The sequence below is a fragment of the Bubalus bubalis genome, chromosome 19 (assembly GCF_019923935.1).
Source record: "Bubalus bubalis isolate 160015118507 breed Murrah chromosome 19, NDDB_SH_1, whole genome shotgun sequence".
NCBI classification, from domain to species: Eukaryota; Metazoa; Chordata; class Mammalia; order Artiodactyla; family Bovidae; genus Bubalus; species Bubalus bubalis.
The window spans coordinates 20603259-20614609 of record NC_059175.1 but is presented as its reverse complement, the minus strand read 5'-3'; the positions used below and the strand labels follow the sequence as shown (position 1 = coordinate 20614609).

Genomic DNA, 11351 nt, shown 5'->3' with positions numbered 1-11351 from the left:
ACAAAAGCCATCTAAATCCTAATTCCTGGAGGCTGTGAACAGGACCTTATTTAGAAGTAGGATCTTTCCAGGTTAAGTAAATGAAAGGTCTGAGAAAAGATCATCCTGGATTATCTGGGTGGTCCTGCATCTATATGATGACAGCGACCTTATAAAAGGTACACAGAAGGAAAAGACAAGTGGAGAAGCCATGAGACAACAGAGCAGAGGTGGGGGTGTTGTGTCTACAAAGCAAGGAACACCAGGGAGCACCCAAAGCCAGGAGAGAGGCTGGATGGATTCTCCCCTGGAGCGTCCAGAAGAACGGCCCTGCCCACCCCTTGAATTTGGACTCCTGGCCTCCACAATGGGAGAGAATACATTTCTGATGTTTAAAAAAGAATAATAAGTAAAAATAAAGTGAAGACTGTAAATATTGTCCAAATAAAAAACCACCTAGGCTTCATGCATCAGTTTCTGATACAGCTGGAGAATTACTACTAGGTAAAGATGAAGGGCTGGACTTCCTTATTCAAAAACTCATACAATTTTTCTCAGTTCTTATGTATATGGTAAGAACTTCCTCTTGAGCCAGGAAACTTTGCAAGTATGAAATCATCTGAAAGGCAGGGTAAAGAAGGAAGTAACTGACCTACTTGAGGAGTGAAAAGAGGAACAAGTTCTAAACCAAAGCGGGTTTGAAACATAACCAAAAGGACAAAAGAAAGCTTGGCATACAAATCTCAAGGTAAGTAAGAACCTGCTTTAAGGTATTTGGGTAATGAAAACTATAAAATAATAGTTCATTTTAAATAATCATGGCTTTTTATCTTATCAAACACAGTGTGTGTAGCATTAGGTGCCCATATGTTGAAAACCTAGTTTACAGCCTGTGAGGTCAATGCTTCCTTACTAGTGGAGAGGCTCACAAGCACAAGGGTGTGCTTTGCTGTTGCCTTGTTTTCAAACAGAAGGGCACTATCTGACTAAAATTTCAGAAGTTTGTCAACAATTTGTGATTTTAAGACAAATGGATAATGGTTGGGTATACCTATTGGAATTGTCTTCCTAAACTGAAAGTCTTCTTTCAAATTGGGCAGAGTGAAACTTACAAGTTACCTGTGAAGGACTCTTATTTAACATATGGCTCCCATTCTAGTCCACTCCAGTACTCTTGCCTGGAGAATCCCATGGACGGAGAAGCCTGGTAGGCTATAGTCCACGGGGTCGCAGAGTCAGACACGACTGAGCGACTTCACCTTCACCCTCCCATTCTAATAGGTCTTTGTTTCTGTCTTACAGGGCTTTTCCTATTATTTTGAAGAAAGGGAACAGATACATTTACTTTCCTGTAAGATATCTCCTTGTCTTTATCTCAGTAAACACTTCTTTGATAAACAGTTTTAATTTTGGGAACGTACTCAAATGTCTACTCTACACAGAATGACATAGATGGTTAAAAGTAAATTCTCCTCTTGGAAATCCAGAGAGCGATATATTATCTTATCCTCAAAGGGCATTAGGTAAGCCTTCCTGCTTCTGTTGCAATCATAGCACTTTTTAAAAAGCTGATTAGTTTCAATCAATATTTGAAATTTAGTTCAAATATGCTGGCAAACATTTACTTAAATGGGTTATTAATTGCCAAATTAATAACCCATTAATTTGCCAAAACACAAAGCACTGTGTCTGGCCTTAGAAAGGAGGGAACCTACAAAAGTTCCAAAGAGATTAAAAGATGTTGCAGTCTGACGTGTTTGTCCCTATAGTTTTATCAAAGAAATATTATAAATCAGCTGCATCTCATATTTAATTTAGTGTTTTATGTGAAATGCCAGATTGAAAATTTGCACATTTGATGTATTCTAACCTTGAACAAATTTAGAAGTGTTCACTGCTGTACGTGAGTACTCACTGAGAGCAGGGCACAACCTCAGGGCTTCTTTCTTTCTTGTCTATCACTACTGTTTTTATCCTAATGCAGGTTGTCGTATTCATTAGCAAGTATTTAACAAACCAGCTATTCTGTGTCTAGTACTGCTGCTGGTGATATAAAGATAAATAAGATACAATTCCAAACCCCAAGAACCTCAGAGCTAATCATCTATAAAAATTTAGTAATGGATGATGTGCTTGACAGACATGTATAGAAGCCTGGGTGGGAGTAATATTTAGGGGAAAATTTTACTTGAATCCAGATTTAATCACTTCTTAGTCGTTAAAGAAGTTACATAACTTTTTAATCCTCTGGTTTCTCATGTATAAAATAAGGATAGCAGTAGTATCTACTTCCCATGACAGCTGTGCATGGTAGGGTTAAATGAGATAATCCATGTAACAGTGTTTAAAAGCTGACCCCAAGTAACTAAATACTACTAATGGACATTCAGTAGATGATGATCATCATCTCATAAGCACTGTGAAATTGAATGACTATAGTTATCAATGCTGTAGTATCTATTTGAAAGGTGCTAAAAGAGTAGATCATTAAGGTTCTCATCATAAGAAAAAAAAATGTTTAACTGAGCTGATGGATGTTAACTAAATTTAGTGTGGTAAATAGTTCACAGTGCATGCAAATATCATATCATCATGTTGTATACCTTAAACTGATACAGTGTGGTATATCAATTATATATCTCAAAAAAAACTGGAAGAAAACAACAATGATGAAAACAATGTTGGAATTAAGTATATCTGTGTCTAGTCTAAAAACATACAGCAGTAATGTTTTATTGATAAAATCACAGTAGAACATTCAGAGTAGTTGAATACTTCCAGTTTCTCTCCCCTCTGCCATTTTAAAGCATCAACAGGTAAAGCTATAAAATTATCTTAATTAAATGAAAGTTATTTATTGGAAGTTATGATTAGACTAGTGATAGGAAGACTCTCAAATTCCATTTTAAATATTTTGGTTATAGGTATTTCATTTTTACATGAAAGGACTCTTTTCTTAAGTACACACTGTACCCTTTACATGACATGTCTTGCATTTTAAACTATCAGCTTAAACAGATGCTTAGATTTGGAGTCCTATGTTTATTTAATCATTTATTCAATAAATATTGACTGAGTGTCTTTTCTGTGCTAGGTGTTAAACATATTCTCTAGGGATATACAGAGGAAAAGACCTGATCTCTCTCCACCATATAATCAGATAGGAAGACACAATTTCGTGTAATTTAAGTTGTCATGCTATAATAGAGAAAGTGAAAGTCGCTCAGTCGCATCTGACTCTTTGCGACCCCATGGACTATATAGTCCATGAAATTCTCCAGGCCAGAATACTGGAGTGGGTAACCTTTCCCTTCTCCAGGGGATCTTCCCAACCCAGGGATTGAACCCAGGTCTTCCACATTGCAGGCGGATTCTTTACCAGCTGAGCCACAAGGGAAGCCCCTATAATAGAGAACTGACTCTTTAATATGGAATACAAAGAAAGGTGTGGTTAAGAAACAGACATGGTCTCTGACCACTAGGAAGAGGGGCAGGCAAGGCTTCACAGAGGAGGTGATAGGGGATAGAAAGGATTGTCCATCTGAACTCTTGTCCCTTTCCTCCTGTTGTGTTCAAAGCATTATCTTTCTCTTGCAGACGATTAGCCTTATTGTCAAAAACCATGTTGAAATCTAAGTGATAAAACCACTCACACTTCAGCAGACATGTTATTTTAACTAACTCTCCCACCTGCTCTCACCAGTGAGGACTGCATTCTATGTTAAAGTAAAAACTCACTGAATACAATAGCTAGTACTGCCTTCTATATTAAAGCAAAAACCCAGTGCTGCAACTAGTACTAGATTCTCTCTTGAAAGAAGAGTTTACTAAATGCCAGTGCTTAATGTAGTGGTAGAAATTGGCATTTTTTTTTATTATGCTATGTATTAAATATGCAATTAAAATGTTTTTAATTTATAGCAGGCACCTGGATGGCAGATCGTTCAACCTTCCCTTTCTTGAGTCTTCTACTCTGTTATTATTTTCCACTCATTTGTGCTTAATTTTGTGATTCATTGATAGCAAAGGAAGCGGAGTTGGATAAAAATCCCTTCTGACGCAGTACAATTATACCATAACAATTGTGTAATCATCAGATGCAACGAGAGCCAGCTTCCAAAATCAAGGTTACTCAATCTCTCCTCTGACACCAAGATTTTGCCATATAATGTCCTTTCATATCTGAAATACCAAAACAAGCTTCAGAAATTACTTTCAAACCATACTTTATGAGAAATTACAGTGGCTTGTACCTGTGAATTCATTAAGGGCTTCACCATAGTAACAAACGACATTGTTCGTGCAGAGATGCTGAAAATCTGTGGAAATACTTCAGTGGCCGTGTCTATAGGAATTTCCCTTCTTTTACTGTTGGTGATCTGTGGAATCGGGTGTGTTTGGCATTGGAAACACAAGAATACTATGCAATTTACCTTACCAAAGTTTTTGCAAAGGAGGAGAAGCAGGAGAAAAGAAGATTGTACTAAAACATTCTTCTTGAGTCCCCAGTTTATCAGCCCAAGGCATAAAATCTCAGTTCAAACTCAAGACCGCCATTCTGCTGGGAAGGACACTAACATCCATGACAACTATGAAAATGTGAAAGTGTGTCCTCCCAAAGCTAAAGGAGAAACGGACAAGAAACTGTATGAAAATACTTGGCAGGCCAATGCTGAGGAGCATATCTACGGAAATGAGACACAGTGTGACTATTATAATAACTTCGAGAAGCCTAGTACTTCTGAAGCCCCTCAAGAGGAAGACATATATATTCTTCCAGATTCATATTAATTTTGCAAATGTGTGTTTAGTTATTGGAGGGTAAATATTTGCTGAGGCTTTATTGTACTGATACCATCAAGTTCTTCTGTTGAAACTTGATGATCTCCTTTATTGCCACCCTTCTGAATCCTGTGTATATCACTGTGGACTAATTCTAGATATCCTCGCCATCCTTCTTGCCCTGGATTAATTCTGAATTGTGTTTCATTGATTCTTCCTTCTGAGCATTACTTGCTATCTTTTTCTTCTTTTTCTATCTGGACCACTTTTCTGGCTCGGGATTGTCACCGTCTGCTCACTAGTCTTTCTGGCTTGAGTTCCTACATACTCAGTGATGCCGCATAACTGCAGAATCCTTGAGACGCTGCCAGATTCGTCTTCAGAAAACATTCCCAGTAGCCACATCACTCCTCTGCATAAAACCTCTTACTGTCTCCTCTTTGCAAAAGACATACTACTCAGAATTCTAACTCCAGAATTTTACACAGTTCAAATTTACTTTTCCAATGATTTATGTTAATCTCTCACTTCTCTGTGTTCATCAAAACCTGCCAAACCCACCTCTCCTCCTCAGCTTTCCTTGTCTGCCCCCTCTTAAGCCTGCCTCGGACCATAACTTCTTCCATCTGAGTGTTTGAATCATTCCAAACCCACGTATACCCTTTTTCTTTTCCTGGTGTCCTCTAGATTTTGCTGTCTGTTCAGTTCTTTGGGCATTTAAACATATGAGTGTTTGCAATGGCATTTTATTATTTAGTGTCATGTGAAAATGTCCTAAATCCCATACTAAATAGTAAGGAACTGCCTCATATTCATATTTTAGCCCCAATGTCTATAGACTGCCATATGAGGCACTCAGTATTGTTCAGTTGACAAGAATTTAACTGTACTCTTCGCTAAGTACTTTTGAAAACAATCTAATAAATCCATCCATCCAAGGAATATTTATTGAGTACCTTCTATTTACTTCTTAGCGTGCTGTACACATGGACGGGGTAAAACAGTGAAAAGAAAGACATGGGTCCTGAGCACACACTGCCTAGTGTGAAAGAAAAGACAATCAACAACTACTATGCTCTATATTAAGCTATGATACTTCTAAACCCACCGTTGTATATGCTGCTCTAAATTGCTCAGGCTGGAACTCTGCAAACTACCTTTTTTCTTTGCCAGGTGTACCCACTTTAGGATCTCTCAACAGGGGAAGGCTGGCAGGCAATAAACAGGAAGCAAAGGGGGCCTGCCCCTTCTTGTTCTCCCTGTTGTCCTGAGATGTACTCTTTTCATTTAATTTACTCCAGCATCACTGGTGGTTCACAGTTTCCAGTTTCTTCCAGCACTCCTTAGAAGCAACTTCTTTGCACCTTGTCAGAGACGCCAGCACCACCAAGCAGCACCCTTCCCTTAGTATCTGAGAACCAGCTCTTCCAGCCCGCCTCCAAGCTCCCAAGGGACCAGCAGGAACCAAACGGCACCTACAGCTCCTGGTCCCAGTCCCCCTCCAAGTTTCTGATGATCCCCAGTCTTAGGTGTGGTGGCTATTTCCTGCATTCACTATCTCTCTGGTACCTCAATGGCCTCTTTCTGTCTTTTCAGTCTATCGATACTTTTTTTTGTTTGTTTTTTAATTAATGCTGTACATTCAGTTCTCCATTTTAAAACAAACTGGTATGGTTTCTGTTTCCCAAAGTGGACCCTGTTACAACTAAAAGTGATACGTAGGTATTCTGAAGGAAAAAAAGCATTCTGTGTTTGAGAACAATGGCATTTGGTAGGGAAAAGGATTAGAATTTTAATCAGATTACCAAAGGAGGCCTGTCTAAAGGGACACTTAAGCTGAGACCTGAGGGTGAAAGGGGCTCTCCATGTAGATGTGGTGTGACAGGGATGGGACCAGCATGTGGAAAGAGTCTGAGGCATGACAGAAGCTATGGCACTCGGGGAATTTAAGGATAGCCATGGTGGCTGGAGCTTAGGGAGGACTGAAGTGACATCTGGTAGGTCAGCAAAGGAGGAAACAGCAGACAATGCAAATTCTCGTTGGTCTTGCTAAGTGGCTCCGGCTCTAATATGGTGGCAAATGGAATCTAACAGTTTTAAGCAAACGAGTGACATAACATTACATTTTTTAAAGAGCTGCGGGGTTAAGAAATAATTGGGAAAGCTCAGGATGGAAGTGGAAGATTATCATTCACTAACTACTCACTGATGAAAATCTGTAAAGGTTTTCATGGCAAAAAATCATGGGAAGGTTTGAAATGGCTCCTAGGCACTTTCCAGAGGAGAACGGGATTTATGTTGATCTTGAGGATTTCTGTTGGTCCTGGAGCAGATGGTCATTTTGAAGTCTCAAACAGGAAGTTCTTGCTAGAATAACCTATATCCATGCCTACCTAGTACTCCATCATAGTAGCTGAAAATAACCTGACAGAAACACCACCAGAGAGTATCTCTGTCCTGGTAAGATCCTGGGCATCAGGCTGGAATGAGCAAGGGAGTTGATCCAGAAGAGCTAGATGGTATTACGTAAGGGGACGAGTCTCACGATCAAAGTGACCAGCCACAGAAGGGTACCGGAGAAGCTGCTCTAAGAGTTTGGTCTGAACAGTAAACAGGAGGTAATAAAGCAAGGTTTTTCAACGAACTAAGCAAGGGCCTGTTTTCTGTGGCGATCAATAGTGGGTTGAAGTATATCACTGCTATATTATTACCATTATGATGAAGTGTAAGTCAGACCAAAGTGAAATATTGCAAGTTGCAGGCTGAGCACAAGGTCCAAGAGCCAAGTGCTCATGGTTGGCAGAGGTTGGCCGTGAGGTCCTACAGAGATGGCCTACCAGTCCCAGAGTGTGAACTTGCCACATTTCACAGCAAAGCCGCAGTCCTTACATCTGATGCTCCTGTGTATTCTTCCCCCACCCCCACATCCCCAACATCCTTCCTCTCTGCCTCTTGTGGTACCTGTGGTTACTTTTGCTAATAATATAACTCAGGTGCAAACTGCTGCTGTCAATTTGACTTAGGCTAACTTTGTTTTCTGTCTCTCAAGGACGATTTTCACTTTTTAGATTTTAAGAAGGCAGAGAAATATTGTAAGAGAGAATGCAGATAGGAAAAAGAAATTTGAAAGGGGGGGGTGGGGAAGAAGGAAGAGGAGGAGGAGGAGAAGTGAGGCAGGAGGGAATGAGAGGAGGAGAGAGAGAAGCAAGAATAGGAAATAGGAGAGGGGACAGAGAATGGAGAGTATGGTGAAAAGAGAAGTTGAATGATGATTTCCTTGACTTCTTCTGTCATCCTCCCCAGAGTACCCCCCCCACCCCCACCCCCCCACACACAAGAATTCCTAGTAAGGTAAGTAGATATGAAAAAAAGGAAGAAGTTGTCTGCCTTTACTGCCCTTCTAACCTTGTTGAATGTCGGTAACAATTGGCTACTAGGAAACACCCTGGTGGGCTTCCCTGGTGGCTCAATGGTAAAGAATTTGCCTGCCAATGCAGGGGACCCAGGTTTGATCCCTGGGTCAGGAAGGTCGCCTGGAGAAGAAAATGGTAACCCACGCCAGTATTCTTGTTGGGGAAATCTCATGGACAGAGGAGCCTGGCAGGCTACCGTCCATGGGGTTGAAAAAGAGTCAGACATGACTGAGTGAACAACATACATGCACATGCTGGTAATTAATTGCACACACCCTTGGTGTGGAAGTGTGCTTATGTGATCACTAGCCTTCTTGCCAGCCCTCCAAACTTAGGGGAGGACTGAATTTAGGGACATTACTTTCTCAGCTCTGAATGCTCTTCCTTAAGCTATTCACACTGTGAACTCCCCACTTCATTTAACTCTGATCAAAAGATGCCTATTCAGAGCTGACCCCCAGTCTGAAATGGCCCCCCTACCATGGATCTCAGACCCTTTACCTTCAGATGCCTTACAGCACTTATCGCTGCCTGACGAGTGTTTATGTGTATGCGTATACTCCGTTCCCTTTACCTAGAATGTAAGCTTCGTGAAGGCAGAAACATTTTCTGTCTTACTCTCTGCTTGGTCCTCAGTACTTGCTTATAGCATGTACTCAATTATGCTTGCTAACCAAATCATTAGGATATACTAAGCCAGATTTTAATATAAATTCAGTGCCATGAGACTTCTTTGCCATTTCAGTACAGGTGAGCTTGGTCCCTGTGATGGCAGGTATCTGGGCCAGGTGGTGCCATCCAGATAGAAGGGGTGGAGCAGAGGGGCCCTTGAGCCAGTGGGGAGACTGGACTTTGGGCTCTACGGAGGAAAGGGAAAAGAAGGGACCACCATCTGACCGTCTTTCCACATTTTTGACTGCTATTCTCAGCCCCAGTAACCAGCTGGAGTTTTACAATTCGAGGAGTGGTCAGTCAGTCACCGCCTTTTAGGGCTTCCATTGTGTTATCCCTTGCAGCATGTTCCCTGTCTCCCCTTCCTAGTTCTTTTGCAAGTCCTTTCCTGTTTTATGCCCTTGCAGGAGAGTGGTTCTCCATGAGGCTTTCCTTGCCTCCCCATTCCTTCTCACACTCCTTCCCCAGATGACCTAGACATTTATGCCTGAACTCTCCTGCCCCAGTGTCCTTTGGAAGCATTTGATTCACATAGCTCACCATCTCATGCTTATTTCTGTGCAGTATCCTTCAGATATCTGAAATTTAACATGGGCCAAGCTGATGGCGAGGGGTCAAGCTTTGGGTGTCAGAAGTAGAAATGGAATTAATGATGGGATAAGAGAAGGCTCAGAGATACAGGGATGGTATCCATTGCACAGGTTGCTTGCTAATAATTTCAAAAGTTGGCAGTTCAGAACATCCCAGGGTCAAAAACATCAGCCTCAAAATATCATGGTGTCAGTATACCGTGTATTGAGCAGCTGCCTCTTGAACATCAGTGCCTGGCTCAAAGTTTGTCCCTGTGATCCCCCATCACTAAACTCAGGTGGTGTCACATTTAGAAAACAGTATGTCTTTCCTGCTCTTCCCCTGACTGCTGAGTGAGGAGCTCTGAAATGTAACACTGTGTTATAGTAGCAAAACGGGGTCCAGGGCTTGCAAGGCATCAGGCACTTAGTAGAATCGTCTGATGGCTATAAGTGTATGGCTCAGTGCTAAGTTGCTTCAGTCATGTCCAATTCTTTGGGATCCCATGGACGGTAGCCCACCAGGTTCCTCTGTCCATGGGATTCTTCAGGAAAGAATACTGGAGTGGATTGCCATGCCCTCATCCAGGGGATCTTCCCAACCCCGGGATCAAACCCACGTCCCTTTTAAGTCTCCTGCATTGGCAGCCAGGCTCTTTAGCACTAGTGCCACCTTGGGAAAGAGCTGCTTACTTCATTTACTTTAGCATTTTTGGTTATTATTTTTAAGTGTTTTTAGGATTAACTACATTGAGCTGGACCCAAAAAGCAGTGGTCAAGGGACTAAATCATGAAAAAAAAACCCACAGACCAGGGATTTTAGGATTTGTCCACTTTGAATGAATATCCCTGTGAAGGATAGGAAAAATGCAAATATATCTTGAATAAGAGCACCTTCTGGTAGATTCTTACAGTTGAATAGACAGGAAGTTGCAGAACACCAAAGTCATGACATTCATAACAAAAGACTTTAATGACCTTGTAAGATAAAGTGATTTCAGTCATGTAACAAGTATTTGTGAAGTGCCTGTGGTGTAGCAAACACTGAAAGAGTGCTGGGAATTCAGCAGTGGGGTTGGTGGATGGAGGGTATAGAGACAGACCCTGCCTCTGCATTTGGTGAGCTCACACAGTTGTAAGGAGTTCCGATATTTCTGCAGGCTATTAGAATGTATTGAGATATGGTATGATAGGGAAGCATGCGGTGTAATGGAAGACTCACCAGGCTTGGGGTTAAGAAAGGTTTCCTGTGGAAAGTGACTCCTAAACCGAGACCTGGAGGACAATTACGAGATAACCAGGCAAGGAAGCTGAGGGAATGATGTTCTAAAAACAGAATATAGCATGTGTACAGGAGGTGTTCAAGAAGTAAAAGAACATAAATACCCCTGAAGTTAGATGAGAAGGGCAGGAGCAAGGTGATACCTACAAGCAAAGGTTAGCTGATTCCAGGCTTTGTAAGACAAGCTGAGGAATTTGGACTTTATCCTAACAAAACGGATATCAGAATAGGGTCTTAGGTCATGATATCAGAATAGGGTCTTAGAAGGCAGAAATGACATTGATTTTTCCCCCAAAACCATAGGGTATTCCAAATATATAATATCCCAGCTGCAGCAGAATATGGGAAGCGAGATTCTGAGGTTCAGGATATAGGACTTGATTCTAACAAGCATGTGTCCATGCGTTTTTATAAAATAAGCAGTGCGCTCCAGTGTTTTATTAAGGCTCCCATAGCTTTTAATTTAAATTCAGCTCCTGTAGCTTTGCAGTTTGAGATTCTCCCAACTGAAATGGGAATTAAGCAAATGAGAGAGGCTCAAACAAAAGGAAGCACAGAAGATGGTAAATTGCCAGATGCAATCAAGGCTGATGAAGGTGTGACTGCAGCTATTGACCTATGCTGTTGCCATGGAAACAAAAGCTCTGTGGACCT

General features: G+C 41.2%; 1 protein-coding gene across 1 annotated transcript in view; it reads left to right on the top strand.

Moving 5' to 3' along the window:
• The first annotated feature begins 626 nt into the window (after positions 1 to 626).
• GAPT (GRB2 binding adaptor protein, transmembrane) overlaps positions 627 to 11351 on the top strand; it is a 44106-nt gene continuing 33381 nt past the window's right edge. Inside the window, exons 1-3 of the mRNA XM_006064851.4 lie at positions 627 to 727; positions 1282 to 1330; positions 4003 to 6290. Coding sequence (XP_006064913.1) covers positions 4288 to 4770 — 483 coding nt within the window. The 5' untranslated portion in view covers positions 627 to 727; positions 1282 to 1330; positions 4003 to 4287 and the 3' untranslated portion in view covers positions 4771 to 6290. The remainder of the gene's footprint in view (positions 728 to 1281; positions 1331 to 4002; positions 6291 to 11351) is intronic.